Source organism: Solanum pennellii, chromosome 5 (genome assembly GCF_001406875.1).
Source record: "Solanum pennellii chromosome 5, SPENNV200".
Taxonomy (NCBI): Eukaryota; Viridiplantae; Streptophyta; class Magnoliopsida; order Solanales; family Solanaceae; genus Solanum; species Solanum pennellii.
The window spans coordinates 51,702,584-51,726,832 of record NC_028641.1 but is presented as its reverse complement, the minus strand read 5'-3'; the positions used below and the strand labels follow the sequence as shown (position 1 = coordinate 51,726,832).

General features: G+C 37.3%; 1 protein-coding gene across 2 annotated transcripts in view; it reads right to left on the bottom strand.

Annotated features, from left to right (window-relative positions):
- The window catches only part of LOC107020767, a 31,643-nt gene extending 8,011 nt beyond the window's left edge, over positions 1-23,632 (bottom strand). For both annotated transcript variants that reach the window (XM_027917130.1, XM_015221259.2), the window contains exons 1-10: positions 22,605-23,632; positions 19,856-19,971; positions 8,402-8,610; positions 7,624-7,743; positions 7,343-7,471; positions 7,137-7,262; positions 3,989-4,044; positions 3,804-3,903; positions 3,546-3,663; positions 3,151-3,360 (exon numbers count right to left, since the gene is read on the bottom strand). In XM_027917130.1, the coding sequence (XP_027772931.1) occupies positions 3,151-3,360; positions 3,546-3,663; positions 3,804-3,903; positions 3,989-4,044; positions 7,137-7,262; positions 7,343-7,471; positions 7,624-7,743; positions 8,402-8,610; positions 19,856-19,971; positions 22,605-23,416 (1,996 nt within the window). In that variant the 5' untranslated portion in view covers positions 23,417-23,632. The remainder of the gene's footprint in view (positions 1-3,150; positions 3,361-3,545; positions 3,664-3,803; positions 3,904-3,988; positions 4,045-7,136; positions 7,263-7,342; positions 7,472-7,623; positions 7,744-8,401; positions 8,611-19,855; positions 19,972-22,604) is intronic.
- Between the last annotated feature and the right edge of the window lie 617 nt (positions 23,633-24,249).

Sequence of the window (24,249 nt, the reverse complement as noted above, 5' to 3'; positions counted from 1 at the left end):
CTCCCTCGCTGTGGCGTCTCTTCTCCCTCGCCGACGACCCTCGCGACTCTCACTCTCTGTTTTCAGGTTTTCAGGTAATGTTTTCTCATTTCTGATTTCTCTCTTCTTCTTCTGTTCTTATTTTTTCTGTTCTTCTTCTTCTTCTGTTCTTATTTTTTCTGTTCTTCTTCTTCATTTTTTTTTTTTAATTTTGGTAAGCAGCAGTCAGGCAGTGCTTACTGCTTTGTGTAAGTGTAACAAGTGTTAATTTTTTTTTAAAAATTCTTTTCCTAATTATTTATTCCAATATTTCTAAACAGCGAATTAATTGAATTGTTTGGTCTTTAAAGTTTTAGACATTTTAGTATCTACTATTGGTTTTTGAATTGAATATTTGCTAATATGTGTTATTGCTATTAAGACTTTGGATAAAATATGCAATTAAATATTTTTAATTTTTGGTATTAATTGGCGCCTTTATTCAAAAAGGCAAGCGCCTCGCCGCTCGCCTCGCCGCGTGGCGAGGCAGGCCCTTGTCGCCTTTTGTCGCCTCTCGCCGTCCACAACACTGTTATATACATGTCATATCCATGTCATATATATTAATGCCAAGTCATAATTTTCTTCATAATAATTTTTTAATTATTAGTAAAAATATTAAATAAAAGACAAATTTAAAAAAAATCTATTTTATCAAATAAAATAAAATAATTAATTTTGTACACCTTTCCTCCACCTTCCCTAACCCACCATCACTGTCAAAGCTCCACCATCTCCATATCCCAATTTTTTTCTTCTTCGATTTTTTCACAATCCAGCAATCTGATGAAGTCATGAAACTAATTCACTCCACGCTAGTGCCATTTTAATTTATTATTGACATTTCTAATCCTCCTATTTTAACTATTTCACCACCAAGCCGGCGTCGTAAAACCCATTAGAATCCAATTGTAAAACCCAATATAATATTTTTGATTTTTCGGCATGGATAGCAATACAAACTGGTCGAAACAAGGTAGAGGATCTCGTCGATGCCGGAGAAATGATAGAGCCATTGCATCGTCTCCATTTTTGCCGGCGTCATCGCCATTTTTACCGGCGAGATCAAAGTAACAACCTAAGTCATCTAACAACCACAATAACAACAACCAAGCCGCCTAACAACCAGATCTAACAAAACTTTTCATAATCCAATACTAACTACTATTTGACACCCCAAATTGCTTACAAATACAAGAATAATTTTGACAGCAAAAGAGGTCAAGTTACTCATTAGAGATATCAACAACTCCACTAATTTCTGATTTTTCTTTGCTTATTGTGTTCGTAATATTTTTCCCAATTTCATTTTTTATTTAGGGTAAAAAAAAAAAGAAAAACAAGAAAGAAGTTGAAAGAAAAATGTAGATAAATAACAATAGTGTGGATAAGAAAGAAAAATAGGTTGGGATTGGGGTGACTGGAAAAAAGGTAGTGTGAGGAAGAAGATGGAGGTAGTGTGGGGAAGAAGATGGAGGTTTTTTTCCTTTTTAAATTTATTTTTTTAAAAAAATAATTTTAATAACTTAAAAGTAAAAGTTGAAATTTCAAATATCATGTTCACTTGTCTTTGCAGGCGTGTGACTACACTCTCTTGCCAACTCATCCTATTTCAATGGAGAGTCTGGGATCACAACAAATCCTATTTCAAGTTCGATAAATGGTGGTTGAATACTGAGTGTTTAGTGGGAAGGCTCTGATGGTGGGAGTCCTTTGTCTTCGATGGGAGGCCCGATTACATCCTGGGATGTAAATTGAAGGCTTTAAAAGGCAAACTGAAAGAGTGGAGCAACACGAGCCTTGGATATCTAAGAATGCAGAAAGTCCAAATATTAAACGAGTTAGCCATTCTAGATACTGTAATGGAGAATAGGATTTTAACAGAGTCAGAGGCAGCTTTGAAGGCAACTCTTCTAACGGATCATGAAAAGCACTTAAAAAATAAAGAGAGCATAGAGACAAAGATCAAGGGCACTTTGGCTACAGGAGGAAGACAGAAACACCAATTTTTTCCACAAGGTGGCCAGTGCGCATAAAAGAAGCAATAATACTGACCAACTGATGGTTGAAGATGAACGTGTGATGGATCCGGTGAGAATCAAAGAGGAGATTGTTGGTTTCTATCAGGAGTTATATTCAGAAGACAAGTTGGAGACCGTCAGTTAGCTTGATCAATTGTCCGATGATCACGGAAGAGGAAAGAGAAGCTCTACAAGGGAGTTTGAGGAAGAAGAGGTTTTTTCATGTTTGAAGATGTGGGCTATGGACAAAGCTCCTTGCCCAGATGGCTTCACTATGGGGTTTTACATCAAATGCTGGGATGTAGTAAAAAGCGATATTATGGAAACCTTTAAGAACTTCCACTCTCAAGGTGTCTTTGAGAAAAGTTCCAATGCCACATACATTGCTTTGATTCCAAAGAATGGAGCTAAGGAACTGAGAGATTTCAGACCTATCAGTCTCATAAGTAGTGTCTACAAGCTTCTATCCAAGGTGTTGACAGAAAGATTGAAGAGAGTTATTACAACAAAATACTCAGTGAGAGGACTGCAAAGTTATTCCGGGCGAGAATCTGCATCACCTTTTCAAACTGTTTGGCAGGGTTTATTTAAGTTGAGGGTCTATCGGAGACAATCTCTTTATTTGTACGAGGTAGGAGTAAGGTCTGCGCACACTCTACCCCCCAAAACCGCACCTTGTGGGATAACACTGGGTATGTTGTTGCTGTAGTATGGCATTCCCCAACTGCAAGATTTGTTACGTGTAAGTTTGCCCTGTTATGTAAACTGCAACAAGCATCTCTTCTCAAGGAGCTCATCAGCTCAATGGAATAGGCTTTCTCAGCCGTAAATCTCAGATAGCAAATTTCAATATAACATTAAACAGCTAAAGCCCAAGAAGATCCAGGATGGTAAAAAATGTAATATGCCACTGTGGATAAAAAAATGTGTTCTATGCGTGTGACTTTGGAAAAACCTACCAGATATAACTCAAACAGCATTCAATTACTTCAGGCAGTTATATTGAGATTATTTTCTGCAGGTTGGTTTGGGTGGTATAGCCATAAAAACCAGAGGACAACTTAAGTCAACAAACAAAGAGATAAATGAAAAAAAATTCTATAACACTAACCAATTATGCCACCACCAGCAGTTGAACTAGGCAAACTATGGTTTCCACTTCCGCTACCAAGTTCACAAGGCAAACCTGTGTCACCATATGAAATACCACCACTTATATAGCTTCCATTGTAAAATGCATCACCACCCTTTCCACCATGTCCGGCACCACTGCTTAGGCCATTAGGCAAGAGCACACCACTGCCCAACCCTCCGGTGCAACCTTCATATCAGAAAACATCATTTAGCTCTGAATCTGGACTACAAGAGTGTAAAGGTAATTGATAGAAAATTGTGTTCTTTTACGCCATGTACATAAAAAAAGATTTTCTTGTTCAACAGAAACATGAAAGCTTACAAGTACGGAAAAGATAACAAACAAGGAAAGGAAAATGAGAAAAGGCATACCTAGCCCAGAGGCACTTATTGATCCAGTAGATTTTACAACAACTGTTCTAACCAAATGGAAATGAACAACAGACCCTTCTAAGAAGCCCTCAACCAAAACATCTTCAACACGACAGACCTACACGAATAAAACAGATCAACTTTGTCCAAATCATATGGAATTAGAACAGCAGTCGATGCCAAAAGCTACTTAAACAGATATAGGCATAAGCATGAAAGATATCATGCTTGAGTGATGAATTTGCTTAGCACAAATACCTGTAGAGTAAAAGATAGTGAGCTATTCACGTTGCAGTCCTCAGGGGGGTATGTCAATTCAGTTGGGCAATTCGCATGTCCACAAAAAAGTCTTGTTTTCCTGCAATTGCGAATAATATCTTGCTGAAAACAATGATGAGTCCAGCAAAAAAAAAAAAAACTAGTTGTACATAGTTCTGCCTTACGTGTGATTAACACCTGCATTTTCAAGGGGACCACGCAAAATAGACCCAGGACCAACCTTCACTCATAAACAGAGAATAACTGTCATTAGCACGTTCACAGATCATTACTTATGCTGTATTAGGATTTCAAGTTTCATAAGCAACAGCGTGTGAAACTAGAAGATCAAGTCAAAAACAGAGTACAAATTGGTTGTTTGATAGAACTTGAATACACACTCCCCCACAAAGGTAGAGTCTGTGTCCCCATCCAACCCCATCATTGAAAATACCTCATGTTTTAGACTTTTAGCCTTAACAGGTATTTCTGATTCTACTATCTATATTCCTACTCATATATCAACAATTATATATAAGAGTAGGAATATAGATAGTAGGATCAGAAATACTTGGGGCTCAGGTTCGACTATTGGGTTGACTTTGACCTAGAGCGCATATTAACTTATGGTTATCGATCCTTTAGCTTTGTTTAAAAGTTTGTAATTATTTTTTGGCTAGTGTTGAGTCGTTTGGACGCAGTCAAAAAAGGTTGAAGGCTCTCTTGTGGTAAGTTAAGACTTTGATAGGGATTTTTCCCCAACTTACGTGCTAATTGAGACTTCTGCGGGGAATAGCATACACATGTTGTGACGAGCTGATATACGACTATTGGGTGTAAAATGGAATGTACATGAAATGTTAAATTTCAGCCTCACATCCTTCATCTGTATTTTGATGAACTAAGCATAATATTTATGTCTTCTGATGAATTTAGACTTATTATATGCCAAAAAATCATGTGCTATCTCAGAATCTATTGAAATTCTCTTTTTGAGCATTGATATACCTTTGTAATATTATCTATTTATGTGCTCCTTATTTCTGATATGTTATTGTTGTGGAGCTCTGACATGAACATTGTGCACCCTGTGAATCTGATGTTCAGATGTTGTTGGGATTGTGTGAGATTGGTGTTTAATATTGTGTGGACTGTATAGTATGAGTTGATATAGAGATGTGGGACTATTGAGCCAGATTGAGAAGGTAACGTGTGAGGACCATAGAGTCTGTCATTTGGAGGACATAAGCCCCTCCCAAGGTCCTATGTTTTATCTGGATAGACCTTCATGAGGCCAGTCTCACCCAGGAAAACTGCAGGAAAAGGGGCATGACAACAGTCAATAGATGCAGAAAGTAAAAGAAAACTGCATTAATACTTTATATCTTTGGTGTACAGAAGAGGGTATAGATGAGGTAGAACAGCTAGTAGACTTCTTAGGCTATCTGTAATTACGATTACTTGCACTCTAATTTTTTTGATGGTTGACAGCATACCCACATTGCTGAGGACTATAACTTTACCTTGCTCAAAAAAAAAAAAAAAAAGCTTATGAGACTAACAGACATCTACTTCTTCATTGCCCAGTGACTGCTGAATTTTGGAATTTGTTTATTTTGCTATTTTTGGTTTGAGTTGGGTCATGCCTCTACTGGTTTAAGGACTCTTGGAATGTTGATAAATTCATCAGACAAGTTTGGAAAATGATCCCTACTTGTATTTTCTAGTGTGTGTGGAAGGAGATTTAAACAAAAAGTGTCGTTGATGGAATATCAACTTCAATCCCCCAACTTAAGACCAATTGTCGTTTAAATTTATATGGTTGAGATGGGTTAGCCCCCTACGAGTCTAAGACTCTAATGTCAATCTTTTGGACTTCGTAAGCTCTTTACTCCCTGCATAGGACACTTGTAAATGAGCTTACAATTTCACAACTTCTGTAACTATCTAACCTGCATCTTCTTGATGTCATTTATACCTTCTCTTACTTTATCAAAAAGAAAAAACGGACCATAGAGTCCGTAAGATCATATAAATGATCATGTGAGTGTGTAGATATGAATCCACCCCTCATGAGCCAGTGACTTGGTACCTCCCTTGCTGTGTGCAGACTGGGTTGTAAAATGAGTTGGCAAATGAAGTTGAGAAGAGAAAATATGTGATAACGATACTACCTTTACTCCTTTTCTTGATTATTTACTTGCTTTAATTCATTAATTGTGTTGAATCTGCCTACCCGGCTGACTTGAACTGTAGCAATTTCTTAATTGTTAATAATTGTCAAGTACATGCTTCTATTTCTCCTCTTGCTCTTTTTCCTTTATATTTGTTATGTATTGCACAGGTAATGGTAAGTTTTGATATTTTTTTTCAAAGTAACTATCGCCGCTACCCTTTTGGGAACGGTCAATGAGACTTACTGGGTACACGTTGACATTCGTACTCATACTACACTTGTTGCACTTCTGTTCATTTTTGAATCCCAGTTTCAGCACAGCTCGTGAGTTCTAGCTTTGTGGTGAGCCACCTGTCTTCTTTTGCAGTAGCCACGTCCCTTATCTTATTGTTATTTCTTACTTATTGGAACATTGTATTAGTTGACTCTTGTACTTTCTTCTAGTTTTTCTAGCGACAATGCGACATCTGGTCTTGGAGATATTAAGTATTATGCTTTGGGATTTAAAGTTTCAGCACTTGTATCAGATTCATTCTCTTTTATGGTATTTCATTATGTTAAGACTTGTCAATGCTTTTATTGGTTTTGGTTATTATTACTAGGTTCGCCTGTCTTGAAATAGTCCGGTGCCATCACGGCTAGGGAGTAATTTGGGTCGTGACATCAATTATTCAGCAATTCTAAATTAGTTCGAGTAGGCTCTATGAATACTCTTTATAATCATTGATCATAGTTGTAACTTGTACTCTTTTTACACTGACAGTAATCTTTTGTGGCCCTCTTCTTTTATTAGGAGACTACCTAAGCTTGCAAATCCCGTATAAGTGGAGTTGCTTGTATCATCATTGAAACCGAAACATTTATGAAAAGACAACTCAAGATGTAGAATAGCTTCAATCCCTGCTTCAAGCCGCACAAAGAACATTATAGATGTTTCTTTTCTTACCTAGTACGGTACAAATAGTTTCACTAACCGATAAAATGGTAAATACAGTTCAATGAGTTTTATATTAGAACAATTCAATTGGTATAGAACACCCAACAATTAAGTTGCGGAATATCCTGATATTCAGCTGGTTTCAGAGCAAATCGACTAGCAAGATCTAAATGAATTGATTTTTAAAAGGTATAAGCATTAAGTAGACAAAGAGCCTTACATTGATGCTGTAGAACAAGGACAAAACCAAATGTTGTGCTTCAATAATATCTCCAGGTCCAGTTAAGTTCAGTGAACCTTGTCCATGAACTCCCAAATTTGCGTTTGATTGTATCACAGAGGATCCCTAAAGACAATATGTTTGATGGGTAACGAACAAAGAAAATAAAACCAAAATGATACGAATAGGGTAAAGGAATGAGTTACCTTTAGCACCACTAAATTGCTCACTTCAAGTAAAGATGTTGCAACAATTGCATCACCATCACCATCTATAAGCATCTTTGAGTTCAACATCAACTGGATTTTCACAGACATTCGCAACGACCCATAGATCTAGAAATTTGTAATCTATTAAATGTAACAGCAACAAATATGTTCTAGAAATAAATTGAAAAGAGAGAACAATTAAAAAGAAAATTTGGGGTGTGCCTCTTTTTTTTGCTAGAACAAAAAGACGAGGGTAAAACACTAGAGAACATACTTGCCTTAATTACTGAGTCACTCATCAAGAGCTCTTCAGCCAGCAATTCAAATTCTGACAAGGCATAATGTACAAGCCCAAAGGACAAAATGGCACCATGTGATAAACTAAGTTGTCCTCGAACCTAAATGATAAGTAGCATATCAACTTCATATACCACCAAGATTAACACTCAAATCAAAATGCATAGTGGTAGACCAACTAGAAACTAAGATATCATATTCAATTTTCAAATTACGAACTTAGGCTTCCCTTCCTGGACCATAATGTGTACCAAATAAACCAGAAAGGCATAAAAAGGAAATAGCAGTAAGAAAGACAAAAGAAACCACGATCATCCAAGAAAAAGAGAAGACAAAGGGAAGTGATAAAGGACGCAAAAAGGATAGGAAGTTGTGACACTAGTGTTTATACGACTTCTAGGTATTCATACCCATTCTTCCCAATGGGGTTGAAAAACTGTGCCTGGAAGAAATGAACCCACTTTTCAGGGGTCTTTATTTGGTTTTATCTATTTAAGAACTCCGTTTAGAGCCAATATTTCATTCAATTGATTTTTACACATACATTGCTTTCTCAGGGATTGGCTACTAAAACAACAACACAACATGCCCCAATCATTCAAAAGTTTTCAATGAAGAAAAAGTCTAGATATGGTCAATGGGCAGTCAACTCACTGCTTTGACATCTGTCAAATCCCAAATTCGTTCTAACATAGAAGCAAAACACCCTTATGTTGTAAGTAGAAGCACTTATTCACAAGAACAAAAGATATGAATGACCTGTAGACGACTCCAAAGTAGAGGAACAGTAGCTCGTGCATGATCTTGAATATAAATGTTTGTCCAGAGAGGGTGATTAGGAAACTCGAAGAGAAGCGTATCAGTATCTGTTGACAAGTTGTGATTGCTAACAATGAGTCTTCGAGGAACAGCATCATAGAATGTCCCTGCAGCACCTGCATTTGTGGGACAGCCAAAACTTCTCCCTCCTGTCAAACAACAAAAAGGAAAAGCACTGACACAGTGAGACCCTACCCACAATACCACATATCCAAATACAGCCATCTTGGATAGGGAAACAAAAATATCATGATCCACAAAATTCCAGATGTGACGTACAAAGTAAATTATCATTTTAGGTTCGAGCAGAACCAAGATAAAGTTCTCAACTTTTTTTATCATCAGGTTAAATAAAATTCCATTAAATCAAATATCCAGTGGATGCAATTAGATTTAAAAAATATAGCAAGACTTGTACAGAATATCTTCTCCTAGCAGCTCAAGGAGCTAACAAAGTTCAGAAGAGTTACTCGAAGCAAAAGGATTAAGCGTCTAGAATTTTTTTTGAGAATGAAAGTAAGCATCTACATTTTAGTGTGCGCATGGGAGTTGAAAGCATCTCTGCTTTCTTCCATTCTATTTGCTCCAAAATTATACGCTGAGGTATCATCTTCCTGATGCATCTGGTTGATTTTCCAACTCTGAAGCCATTTCGAATGACTAACTTCCTTCAGACTCCTTCGCATTGCCCAACTTATACATATATACTGCTGGACAGCCATATTCCTAGCTACTGTACAGAACATAAATAAATGGTCTATACTCACTATATTCTTTAAACATGTAACACCTGCTGCACAAAACTGCTCTCCTCTTCCTTAAATGCTTCATGTTAGGTAGGGTCCTTGAACTGCCAACCAGCTGAACGATGCTACCTTGGTAGGTGATTTGGTTCTCCACATCAGCTTCATAAGCCAATCTTGAAATCTTCCATGATATTGCCTCTGCTGACCAATACAACTCCTTTCCTTGCCTGTGAAGGTACCTTGGCCTCTGACCCCCATATTGGTCTATCCTTTTCTTAATGTTGCACCTGAATGTCTTGAATTTTGACCATACATTCCAGTTATGGCCATACATTCCAGTTATCTCTTAAATTTCCCAGTCATGTCATTGTCTCCTGAAACTAATGTTCCAGGAGTTATTCTCCCGGAGCTGCTTTACTGACACTTTAGGATCATTAGCAAAACCCGACACTACCTGAGACTCTTCTTTCAAAACCTGTTGCCATTCCATCTGTCTAGCCAAAATAAGGTATTTTCTTCATTATCTACCTGTATTTTCACTTTGTCAGTAAACTCATCCCATAGCTTGCTTATATGTTTCCACAGACTCACATCATGTGGGACTGCTGTCATTTTAGAGTGTCAACAACCCTCTGCTCAATGTTTTATCTGGCACTACTCTCCTCCACAAGGCCTCCTCATAGTTACTATATCTCGCAGCCACTCCATCAATTAACTTTTTTGTGAAGTAGTCCCTGATTGCTATACCTCCCCTTTCCTTGGGCAAAAAAATCCTTTACCAAATGATTAACTCAATTTCAGATCCAGAAGAGATTAAAAGAGAATCATTAGTTTCTATAAGAAATTATACGCAGAAACTGAACAGTGGAGACCTGATTTCAAGCTGCAAGGACTGAATACTATTAGCGAAGAAGAACGAAATTGGTTACAGAGCCATTTTGAGGAGGCTGAAGTGCTGAACCACATCAAATCATGTGCGAGTGACAAGGCTCCAGGCCCTGATGGCTTCCCCATGAGTTTTTTCCAGAACTTCTGGGAAGTCTTGAAAAATGATTTTATGAAGGCAGTCAATCAGTTTCATGGGAGATGTGAGTTTGAGAGGAGTCTCAATGCCACCTATGTGGCCCTTATTCCAAAGAAGTCAGGGGTTCTCGAACTGAGAGACTGCAGACCAATAAGTCTCATTCGAGGAATTTACAAAGTGTTTGCCAAGCTCCTGGAAGAAAGAATGAAGAAGGTAATTATCATGCTAGTTAACAGGCATCAAATGGACTTCATCCAGGGAAGACAAATTCTAGATGCAGCCCTAATAGCAAGTGAATGTGTTGATTCAAGGATCAAAGGTGAAACCCCAGGGATCATGTGTAAGCTTGATATTGAGAAGGCTTATGATCATGTGAATTGGAAGTTTCTTCTCAATATTTCGAAACAAATAGGTTTTGGAGGAAATTGATTGAAGTGGTAGTTTTTTGTATTAAAACTGTTAGGTTCTCTATTTTGATGAATGGAGAACCTATTGGTTTTTTTCCCTCAGAAAGAGGACTGGGACAAGGTGATCCTCTTTCCCCTTTCCTTTTCATTTTAGCTATGGAAGGACTAAATAGTATGGTGAGGGTAACCACTCAAAAGAACTGGCTAAAAGGTTTCAAGGTGGGCAACCAAGCAGGAGAAGATGTAAAGATTTGCCATCTTCTCTACGCAGATGATACTATGATCTTTTGTGAGGCCAAGGAAGAGCAGGTATGTTACATCAGGATAATCCTAATAGTTCTTGAGGCAGTGTCAGGGCTTTCTGTGAATTGGAGGAAGAGCAGTATGTTCCAAGTTAAAGATGTATCTAATATTCAGTGTCTAGCAAATATTTTGAGCTGCAAAGTAGAAAATCAGCCTACTACATACCTAAGGATGCCACTGGGTAACACCCACAAAGAGTTAGAGATATGGGATGGAGTAGTGGAGAAGACAAAAAAAAAAAATTAGCCACCTGGAAGACACAATATCTTTCCTTCGGAGGAAGAATTACATTGATCAAAGCAATCCTGGATGCCCTACCAACTTATGTTCTGTCCCTTTTCCCCCTACCTGCGAAAGAGGAGGAGAGATTGGATAAATTGAGGAGGAAGTTCCTCTGGTTGAGTAACAAGGAAGGAAAAGGTATTCACCTGGTCAAATGGCAAACTGTACAACTCAGTAAGAAAGCTGGTGGGCTGGGTGTTAAGAACTTGGGGCTGCAAAACATGTCCTTTATCAAAATGGTTGTGGAGGTTTGGTAAAGAGGATCATGCTCTTTGGGAGGATGTTATCATCACCAAATACGGACAGACTGCGCAATGGACAACCAACGCTATGACTAACACAACACTTATGGGGTCTTAGTTTGGAGAACTATCAGAAATTTGTGGCCTAAATTGTCCAGGATCATAGGCAATAAGTGGGTGAAGGGACTAGAGTTCTATTCTGGAAAGACAAATGGATCGGCCAGAACTCACTCATGGAGGATTTTCCAGATTTATTTCTCTCTGTGGCAATCCTGAAGCATCCATTGCTGAGACCTGGACTAACCAAGGACGGAATATCATCTTTAGGAGGCTTCTAAATGACTGGGAGATTGAGAGTGTGGCCAGCCTACTGCAAAGGTTGAATGATTTCTCTGGTTTAAATACCAGCCCCGATACAATCAGATGGAGACATGATAGGGATGGAAAATTTTCAGTCGGAAGATTGTACAGAAGAAATTTGATCTCACAACCTGGGAACATCCCTGGACCTTGGAAACAAATATGGAAAGCTAATATCCCTACCAAGATTAAGGGTTTCACATGGAAGGTTTATAGAAGAGCATGTCTCACTCAGGAGAAACTGAAAAAGAGAGGTTTTGAGATTGTCTCAAGGTGCTTCTTTTGCAAGGAAAAGGAGGAAACAAATAGCCATTTGTTCCTCCATTGTAGAGTGACTTCTCAGGTGTGGCATATGTTTCTTAATCACATCCAAAAACCATGGGTAATGCCTGAGCATACGGCAGATCTTCTAACCTGCTGGATGAAAATATGTGGGAGTAAAAAACAGAAAAAATGGTGGAGCCTAGTCCTTTCTTGCATATGGTGGTCAGTCTGGAAGGAAAGAAACAATATATGTTTTGAGAATATTACTGATCCAATGCAGAAAGTAAAAGAAAACTGCATTAATACTTTATATCTTTGGTGTAAAGAAGAGGGCATAGATCAGGTAGAACAGCCAGTAGACTTCTTAGGCTATTTTCTTAGGCTATCTGTAATTATGATTACTTGCGTTGTAATTTTTTTGATGGTTGACAGCATACCCACATCGCTGAGGAATATAACTTTACCTGCTCAAAAAAAACAACTTATGTTAGAGAACTATTACCCTCCCAAAGGAAACCTTCTTCTTATTTTATCTAGACAAGAAAGTAACTTTCCTGGAATTGAGAAAAATAGTATGAAATGTTGTCCAGCACACTATTAATCAAAAGTTATACCCTGCCCAAAAATAAGTATCGACTGCAATGTAGCCAGTTTCTTCTTAAATTTCTCAATTATTCCCTGCCACACTGACGTGATTTTATATATCCGGCTCACAATGGCAGTCCAAGAAATGTGATAGGGAAGTACAAATGCTGCATCCCAATATTTCTGCCGGCCCCAACACATTTTTTTAATAGATTTACTGGATGGATGACTGATTCGTAAAGATTAATGAGCAATCCAGATTTTGTTTCAAAAATAATGAGTAGCAACTTAATGCATCTCATCTAACTTCGCTCAGCACCATGGAATATCAATCTATCATAAGGAAAAAAAGGTGGGGAGCAGTGATTGTCTCCCCTGTTTTGACCCTACATAAAGCCCTTAATCCACTGATATTGGATGGCTTTCTCTATCTTCTATTGATAGCTTCCATAACCAGGATGAAGAGAAAATGTGATATAGGAGTCTTGCCTCAGCCCTCAAACCCACTTTGTGCAGGAAAAAATCCCACCGGTTCACCATTATCTAAAATGGAATTTCTATTGTAGTGACACAGAATTTTATCCAGCATAGCCACCTTTCTCAGAAACCCATCTGCTTTTTTATGAAGTCCTCCAAAATCCATCTGTTGACAATGTGCTAAATAAGAATCACCAAATTGACATGGTTGTCTCCCTTCAATGCAGATTGCTGCGGAGAAACCAAATTCCACATCACTCTTTTCAACTTCTCAACTAGAAGTATGTACATAATTTTATACACGCTTCTAACAAGACTATTGGTCTGAGTTGTATTAGCCCTCGGCATTTTTTTTCCTTGGCTATATGAAGAGGCATTGCAAGCTCTGAAAAAACTTGTAGGTTTGTTAAAAGTAGTTCATATCTATCATTAAGTCCTCTTTGATAATGCTCCATGTTTTTTGGTAAAAAGTCAAACTGAAGCCATCGGCCACAGGCCTGAGTTTTAACAAGGGCATACTTGTAAAATACCACCTGAGATTTTCTATCGAACTTTTGAACAAACACAACATGGAAAAGATACCCTGTTGTTTATCAACCATTTGCTACTGCCTTTGTGATACGATTACTCGTTTATCTTAGTTTCTTTTTTTAAAAAAGGATAAAATATATAAGCAGTAGTTATCTATAATAGTTATAGGCAGCAGTTAGCAGTTATCTACAGTAGTTATTACAGTAGTTAATAGGCAGTTATCTACAGCAGTAACTACTTTTGTGTCAAGAGTTATCTTTATGTTTCGTATAAATATATGTATCTAGCAGAGATCCTGTAAGAAGAAGAGAAGTATTATATTTGTAGATTTGTCCACTCCATACGGATTAAGTTATTGGTTAATGCAATGTTTAAAGTTCTTGCACTTCATTTAATCAGTAAAGTTTTATTTTCATCTTGGTTTCTATCAGTTTGGTATCAGTATCAGAGCAGATCGATCCAATATGGTCAATACTAGATCTTCTACTTCTCAAGAGAACACTCCCAATGTTGAATCTCTTGTCCAACAATTATCTGTAATATTATCAAAACTAAATATTATTGATTTGTTGGCAGCAGAAGTTGGCTACATTGAAAGCCCAGAATGGTTGCACCCAAGAAGGGGAAACTAGTCACCGGACCCGTAATGGGGGAAAATCTGTTTGGCGAGAAGAGGAAGAAGACATTAATAGCCCACTGTGGCCAAAAAATCCTTCCCAGAGGCCACACACACAGATAGAATTTCCTAGATTTGAAGGAGGAGATCTCAGGGGATGGATTTTGAAAGCAGAAATATATCTGCTCTATCAAACTCCAGAGGAACACAAAGTTGACATCGCAGCGATGTATCTGGAAGGTGATGCTCTTGATCTGTTTTCTTGGATAAATTGTTAGCATACCTTGCTTTATTGGGAAGAGCTCGTCAAAGCATTGCAGGAAAATTATGGTCCTGTAGAGTTTCAAAATTCTGACGAGCATCTTTGTAGCATTCAACAAAAAGGTTCTATACAAGAGTATCGTCAAGAATTTGCAAAATTTTCATCTAGGGTAACAAATTGGCCAATTGTCTTTTAGGGGTGTTCTTGAGTGGGCTAAAAGAGGAAATCAAATCTGAAGTTAGGATTCGCAAGCCCATAACAGTTTACAGAGCCATGAGTTTGTCACTCAAATTTGAAAAAAAATTCGGCCTACTTCGCAGCAATGGAGTGTCTAATTGGACCCCAACCAACAGATCCACTATACAAAACTCATTGCACTCTTCTATAAACACCCAGAACAATATTAACTTTTCAATTCAAAATCTACGCAACAATGCTTCTCCCAATCCATCCACTTCCCAGCCTCTTCAAATGCAAACATGGGAAACTGACCGGAGAAATCAAAGGCACAAGGACTTTGTTATCGTTACCATGAGAAATTTGCACCCGGTCATGAATGTAAATTTGCGAAATCGTCTCTCATGGAGCTTACAGGTGGAGATCAATTGGAAGATGTTGATTGGGTTAGTGCAACAACTATTGGCGACTCTCAAGAAACTGACATTGCTGAAATTTCGTTTCATGCCATTTTAGGATCTTCTTTTCGCCTTGAGGACAAGGCGACTTCTCAGAGGGGTGCACTGATACGACTACTCGTTTAATTAGTTTGTTTTTGAAGAGGATAAAATATATAAGTAGTAGTTATTTATAATAGTTATATACAGCAGTTATCTACATTAGTTATTAGGCAGTTATCTACAGCAGCAACTACTTTTGTGTCAAGAGTTACCTTTATATTTAGTATAAACATATGTATCTGGCAGACATCCTGTAAGAAGAAAAGTATTATATTTGTTTTTATATTTGGAGATTTGTCCACTCCATACGGACTTAGTTATTGGTTAATGCAGTGTTTAATATTCTTGCACTTCATTTAACAGTAAAGTTTTATTTTCATCTTGGTTTCTATCACTTTGTCACATAATATCACTTTTATTCCCTTGCTTCCTTCTGCTTTGTTTTCTTCCCCCTTGTTACTATCAGAATTCAGACTACAGTTGTGACTCTTTATATTTCAGTTGATTTTTCTTCTTCTTGCTGGTTGCTCTGGGCTCAGATTCTGTAATCTCTGAGCTCTTTGTTCCTCCATCTTTAAAACTTTCCTTATTGGGTCTCTTCTATGTGGAGCCTTCTTTTTTCAATCCAGACTCAATCTAGGGCACTTCTGTCATCTGTGCAGTTCACTTATTCTCTTGAACCGTTCCTATGTCATTCTTTGAACCAGCTGTTGGCTAGTATGCAGTTCAGTTTTTTAAAAATTTGAAATCTCTTCCCTCACGTGTACCTTTGACTCAATACGCCTATTACCCCTTGACTGAAGTTTCTGGCACAATGGTTCACTACTCTGTCGCTGATGAACACCCCCTTGCGGGGAACTGTCCTTGAGCCTTTTCAATCGTTGTCGACTCGTCTTTCTTGATTTTCACATTGTATTTCCACCCATTGACGACGATACCCAATTTTCTTGGTGTATCACCAATGGTTTGCGCACACATACTCGATTCTATTTAAATGTACCAACCTTTAATGGTTCAGAAGATAGATTTGAACCACACATGCAATGGCATTCCCTCTACAATCATCCATTGGTTCTTGCACTTCTTCGACTATGCTTGTCATCTGTGACAACCATTTCAGGATTAGTCTTCTCCCCTTCAGTATCGTCACTCCCTTGCCTAAATTATTTTTCTGCCGCATGCTTGGATAGGAACTCAAACAGAAAACGACCAGACATATGCAAAGTTCTCCATCCTTTTGTCAATTGAATCGATTTCCGCCTCTATCTCTTCCTCTTTTTCTTCTTTATTTTTTACCAGTTTCACTTCAACATCCAGACACTATTTCACTTCTGTTACTTCAATGAATGACTTTATCTTCTACATTGCACTGTTTTCCAACTCTCTCCACAAAATTCAGTAGTTTTACTGTTATATCCCATCCATTCCACTCATTTATCCGCTCCTGGATTATTACTAACCCCTATTTCCCAACCAAGATTCTAGTCCTGCATATCTTCCAAATATTTTGAAGCTTTGGTATACAGACAAAAGATTTTACCTTCCTTCCCCATCTTCCACCCAGATTTCCCTTCCCATCAGTTGCTTTCATCAACCTCACAAAACCACCTTATATTATCCTCTCATCGGCTTTTTTGATTCTTCTAGTAAATCTCTGTTCCTTTCCACAAGTCCACCAGGTTGACGGACTTGGTGCCGACCACAAAGAATGTTTGTCTCTCCATCTCCACCTGTAAGAGAAACCAAAGGCTACTCTTCCCTTTGATGATCTCTCACGGTAGAAATTTCAGAAACTATGGAGAAGAGAGAGAATAGGTAGACTCATCAGAGAGAGGTCAGAAATGTTTAATGAGACTGACACAAGTTTCAAGAAAGATTTGATCATGATTTTTATTAAATTATCTATGTACTAATGGAGTCGAGATTAGTTTTAGAATAGATATGATGAAGTTGTCTTGTCGAATTTATAAACGATACAATACATGTCTCAACTACTCTGCACAAATAAATAACTCTGGTGAATTTCGAGTATTCAAGTGACTAGTCATGTACAAATGGTGAAGGTTCTGATTGATGTATAACAAAAAGAGTAAAGTTATGGTTTTCTCAAAAGTACTGGGACATATGGAAAGGATAAGAATATATTTGAAGATCTTCCCTATGACTGTAGGAAGATTGGCAGAACTATATTTGCAAGATATACCTCTTGGGATGGCAAGTTTTCTGAAATGCTCATATTTTCTACTTTACCGGCGCCGTTGAATCAACCTCCCACGCGTCTCCCAGGAGATCATCACCTTCGACGAGATCTGACCATGCGCTGGCGTGAGCCTGTTCTAGCCAGTTTTTTGGTGTCTTTTTTGTTCACAATCTACTCATATCATGATTTTGAGACGACTCATATATTTTATACAAGTTTCCGATATTTTTTCAATTGTTCCTTTTCAACTGAGGTCGCCCAGATGTCCAAAGCAATCCTTACCAATTTTCCTGCATATATCTTCACCAAGTCTCCCACTGGTCCTCGTAACTAGCTTGGTACATATGACCTGTATGCGCTAGCTTGAGGAGGAGGGTAAGAATAGGAGTAGGAACAAGAATAGTATATAGAATCCCACTTGAGAAATGATAGTAACGTAGTGTCCTAGTTGGAAAAAGAGTATTGTATTGTCTATGCATAGGGTCTCAATGTAATAATGTAGATACACAATTCACTAATATCTCTCCCTTATATTTCACACAGAAGTTGAATGTAGGTAATGCTTTAAAGTAGTAGATCTGGCCATTTTCCCTGAAATAAAAGCTCTAATCTATGCCAGAGGGAGAAAGAGAAACTAGAATAAGAGAACAGAACACAGGCCCCCACATAGTCCCCAAGATTGACGCACGAAGGAGATTCACATATGTGGAAGATCCTCAAAATTAAACTTCATACACCAAAAATGTTTTTTTAAACAAAGGTATTTGTGCTTGGATAACCTAATCAAAACCTTATACCCCCCTAAGGAGGTCCTACCATAGTGTAAATGCTTATTAGTGCGAATTTCCTGATTTGGTCGTGCTAAGATTTGAAAAATAATAACAAATGATCAGTGATTAAATTTTAGCTTATGATACACACTTAACCTAGTAATTCAAAGCAATTCCATTTAGCTTATTTTAAAAAAGGGAAAAGGCTCAAATGCCATCAAACTTTTAGAAAAGGCTCATTTATGTCATTCGTTAAAAGTTTGGCTCATCTATGCCATTACCGTTTAAGGAAAGGTTCATTCATGCCATTATTTTCTAACAGCGATTTTGCAGAACCATTTTTAACACGTGGCCAATTATAATTCGGCCACGTCATTATTTTTTATATATAAAAAATGTTGAAATTCTCTAAAATTGAAGTAAAATAACCCACCCAAGTAAAGACCCACCCAAATTTTAAAAATCCCTATAACCCAAAGACCCTTTCACTTCTTGGGTGATTGGATGAGTTTCACACATTTCCTAACCCACAATCAATTTATTTTCAATGTAATTTTATTGCTTATTTTTTTCATTTCGGTACATTGTCAATCACTGAAGCTCAACCATGGCAGTCGGTAAGAACAAGCAAGTTTCCAAGGCAAGAAGGGAGGAAAGAAGAAGGCAGCTGATCCATATGCTAAAAAAGGATTGGTATAATCCACGTGTATCAGAATTTCGATTTTTTAATAAAAAAAAATTACGATGTGGCCGAATTATAATTGGCCACGTGTTAAAAATGGTTTACCAAAACCACCGTTAAAAAATAATGGCATGAATGAGTCTTTTCTTAAACGGTAATGGCATAGATGAGCCAAACTTTTAACGGATGGCATAAATGAGCCTTTTCTAAAAGTTCAATGGCATATTTGAGTCTTTTCCCTATTAAAAAAAAAGCCAATTTTGAATTATTGACAAGTAAAAAACAGATTGGGAAGAGCTATTACATGGTTCAGCGACAGGAGAAGGAAAAGGATTCAGGAAGGCTGGAGTTTTAAAGAAAATGTGCAGTTAACTTTCTAAGTGCATCAAGTGTTAAACAGTGGACTGGTCTAAAATCTCTATACCTCGAGTAGGCAATTGAGTAGATACAGTGCGGCTCTAAGATTGCTATCGAAAATCCTTACCCTCCATCATGGGCAGACAATTTGCTTTTACACTCTTTAGCAAAGACTTCCAACAGGTTGGAAATCCTTACCGTCCAAAATGGGTAGGAATTTGCTTCTACATCCATTTAGCAAAGACTTAAAACCTCAATTTATGCTGTCTTTCCTTCACATTCATAATTGGTCCTCTTGGAGATATGCATGACTTCTGCATCTCTCTGCATGATTGATTTGATAAATAAATCGAAGCTGGCAAAATATTATTAATGCTCAACTACTGTATATTCAGTTGAAGCATAATTGCTTTGACAAACATGTTGAAGCTTCGAAATATTATTAATGCTCTACAACCCTATATTCAGTTGAAGATCCCACAATATTATAATACTTAAAAAAAAAAACCGCAAACTAAAGATGGCTTTCAAACAAGGCAATATTCTCAGAAAACAGGACTTATGAATCAATGACAGAGAAGTATAAACTCTATTTTTTATTAGTCATACCATGAACAAAGAACTCTGAGTCGTCATGCCTGCTAAAAACTTCAACAGAAACTCTTCCACCACCTCCTCCAGCAAATCCATTGCCTCCAGAAGCACTTATTTTGCCACCTCCTATCCTGCTTAGAAAGAAAGTCAACTTTGGACACATGATACTACCTCAAAGACATATGTCTCATTGGATAGCAATAGCATTAACTTAACCAATACCAAAATGTAGCATATAGGGAGACTTGTGATAAAAGAATGACAATCCACATTAGAATTTTAGAGGGAGTTTGGATGGCTTATTTTTAGGCCCAAAAACTATAAAATAAGGCTAAAAGTTGGGTAATCCTAACTTATGGCTTTTAGCATTTATCTTATAAGCGTTTTTTAAAATCCAATCTAGGCAATCAGTGTATTAGATAGACCCAAAGTAGAAAAGTTCACTGTGGACATTGTATTGTGATTTCCTAAAAGTATAATAAAAAGGCACTAATATAATCACTTGATAATGAGTTTTGCTTTGTTGAATTCTTGCAAACCGCCTCATATAAATTAAATTGTTAGGGACTAGTTATCTAATCAAGTCTTAAATATGCCTCTCACCTGTCAGACTAAATATTTCCTTTGGCAAAACATGTAAACATATTCTGTTTTTGGCTGGCATAAAATCAAACTTAAGACTCTACCAACTCTAATAAAGTGGAAAAGGGTAGAAGAGCGTGCCCACCACCTCTGAGTTCCAAAAGCTGCTGATTACCCAAAAAGTTGGCTCCAGACGAATTTCTCGAAAGTCAAAAAAATATATTATGTTAAATACTTAGAGCATTTTTTCCAACACATAAAGAGTTTGGATGAAGTGGTTTTTAAATATTTATAGACCCCTTGTGTCAATATCCTGAGGTCAAGAATGACCAAAAATCCATGATAAGTTTCTTAAAACACCTCATCCAAAGTTTAACTGTTGAGATATGCTTATCAGTGTTTTTTATTAGTATATTTATCAGTATTATTAAAGAATCTCTTAAGGTTCGTTTTGTTTATACCTCGAAAGTTGCTGTGGAACAGGTTAAGCGCTTTGTTTCACTTAACCACTGCTTTAGCAAGCATGCATCCTTACAAAAAGTCAAAAACATCAACAATATTTTCTGTTTGAGCTAGTAGTTTTTGCTCACACCAAAAATAGGCCTAAGCAATTCATCTTAAGAATCTGTAAGCTGTTTTGTACTCCTTCAAAACACCTCTTCTTTCTCTCGATCCAGATTAACCACCAAATACAAGCCAGGACAATCTTCCATCTCTACTCCTTCTTACTTTACCATGTCATCCTTGTTCCAGCATCTTAGGACACCCACTATGCTTCCAGGTTTCACCCATTTTATCCTTTTAGGCATATAAACATCTTCCATAGTTGGTCTGTTCACTTGCAATGCAAAAGAAGATGGATTGTCTCAGTTTGTTCCCCACATAGAACACACTCAGCAACTAATTGATGACCCCTTTTACCTAGTTTTCCTGTGTCAAGGAAGATGTTTGGAAGCCAAAGATTCCTTACAAAGTTAGCTGCTTCCCTTGGCTTTTGGCAAAAGAGGCTATAGATACTTTCTACATTGGGGTATCTTCCATCAATCTAATGAAGGGAAGATATACAAAGATATTGACCACAGTCACTAATGACAAAGACAACAATATGTTCACACCAGCCACCAGGTAATGGTTACTTTGTGTAAAAATATATCTCCTAGAGATTTGTTCCTTTGGCTTATTAGAAACTCAGAAAATGTTTTCATCTCTTCATATTTATTTGCATGACATCAACTTTAGTTTTGGTTTCATATACTTAAACAGATACACCATTATCATTTGGGTTTTGTCAGGCCTGGTGCTAAGTCCGAGTATATCCAGAAATGATAAATATAACAGGGGAATAGACTGTCCCAGTGAAATTGTGACATAAGCCTCCAATCCAGAGTATGTGAGGAACTTTCAACAGAGAATTCTGCTATAAAATCTACAATGATTTGGCATTTCTATTTGCTCAACTCATCATTTTCCATTTAATAAGATAGGGTCTCCTCTAGTTTCTTCTTCTTTTTCTCTAAGTAGAATTCTTCTTCAGTTTCTAGGTCGGAAAAGGGGATAAAGTATTTCCCGACCTCTCCTAGGAAAACAAGCTGTATTCCCTCTTACCTTCCACACCTCTTCAGAAGACCTCTAATTTAAGTTCTAATTTAATGAAGGAAGCATGAGCCCCTTAAATTGAAACTCAATAAGAGATGTTTAGACTTATTTTCCTACTAGTTTCATTGAACCTTCAACCAGAAACTGTGTTTAAAATAGGGATTACCCCTCCAAGAGGATTAACAATGTTTTAACTTCCCCGCTACATAACTCAACCTCCCAACTCGACGGTTGGCAATAAGTCTCTATCACTAGAACAAGAATCAATGGTCAAAGAAAACAGAGGGACAATATTTATGATGGGGTAAACATGCATACCATCTTCAGACAAACATAGTTGGTCTGTGAAGTGTAAGGCGACGTATAGGTAAAGAAAATTGAACATTGTATGGTTAATTAAAAGCTAAACAGAACCAGTTCCCCATATAAACAGGTACTGGCTGGTAACCAGCAAAACTTCAGAAGTGACTTGCTACAGTCAAACTGCACTAGTAGTGTAGAAATCTTTTGTAATGCCAGCAGGTATAGGGGTTAAATGAAAAATAGTATACTCAACAAAGAACAAGAGAAGTTTGTATTATATTACATTTTCTTGGACTTGATGTAAATACTGCCACCAGAACCACCACCTCCTTTGATTCCAGCATCCCCTCCATCAGCCAAAAGAGTTCCGCAAGCATCGAAAATATCTTTGACGTCCAACCAGATCTTCCCACCCCCATTACCTCCATAATTATCCTCCTTATTAGTACTCTGCCCTTTACTTCCATAGCTAAAAGGTTGTTCCAATGACTTCCAAGAATAAGTATCTCCTCCCCAAACGTCTTCTGGGAGCTTCTTATTATCCATAACACAGCTGGCCCCCCTACCCCCATGGCCTCCACCACCACCCTGATACTCCTTAGGTGTTCCGGTTGATTGCTCGGGTGGGTCACCCGCTAATCCCGTTACATTTATGACGGACCCACTAATGAAACTCGCATTTCCTGCCACTATATAGACCGAGCCAGCTAAAATTTTGGCATTAGCCTTAAGCTCAAGGTTTCCGGTTATGTTAATGGTAAGGGAACAAGAAGGAACGTGGCAACTGAGTAGAACCCCTTGAAGAATGAACAAATTGCCTGTTCCTTCAAGGTAGACATCACGTGTGAAATTGAGATTGTAATTGAGCTGACATGTTGTGTTGAGTGAGCCAATACCTTGCAATTCATGGCATGTGAGTGATGGAGGGTGGGGTGGTGGAGAGGGTGGTGGTGGTGATGGGGGTGAATAGTCGGCTTTGAATGGATCGGAATCGAAATTGTAATCAAGAATTGAAAAATCAGAAAGTGATGATGAAACAAAGAAAAAGCAAACGTGGAAGAAGACGAAAAGGTAAATCAATGTAATGGCCATCATTATATAAACTCATCAGACACGAGAAATAGTAATGATTTTTGCAGCAGAATTTGATTTTTTGTATAATATTTGGGGAGAAGAAAGACTGTACAGGTGGAAGACAGAAAAGGGGCTTGCGACGAGTTCGGTGGAAAGAGAAAAACAGACACGCTGACACCTGCGCTTTCCATTTCCATCAAATGAAAATTGAAATTAGCCATGGAGATGGACCGGACCATCAAACAAGCTTTCTCACCTCAATACAACTTACTACTTAATATAATGTCATTATGGACCCAGCTAGGCCCCGTTTGGATGGGCTTAATAAAAGCAGCTTTAAAAAAAGTACTTTTGAAAGTGCTGAAACTTATTTTTAAAATAAGTAGTTATGCGTTTGAATAAAAGTGCTGAAGTTTAAAAAAAAGTTATTGATGTGTTTAGCAAATAAGTGCTGATAAACAGCTTTTTAAATCAAAATGTCTGAAATATCCTTAAAAGCTGTTAACATAATAAAAGTTAATTAATTTATATTTTACAGCCATAAATAATTATATTTTGCTATCATTCACATATTTCTTTCTCATCACAAATTATTTATAAGAGGAATATAAACTTATTATAGATTTTAAAGATATATAATTTGAATAGATCAAAGAACGATTTAAGATTTTATTTTAGTTTCATTCATAGGTAATAATAATTGTCTATCATTCACATATTTCTTTATTATCACAAATTATTTATAAGAGGAATATAAATTTTTATTTATGTTATATATGCAACTTATTTTACATTTTAATAATATATAATTTGGATAGATCACTTGAAAGATTTAAGATTTATTTTATTTTCAT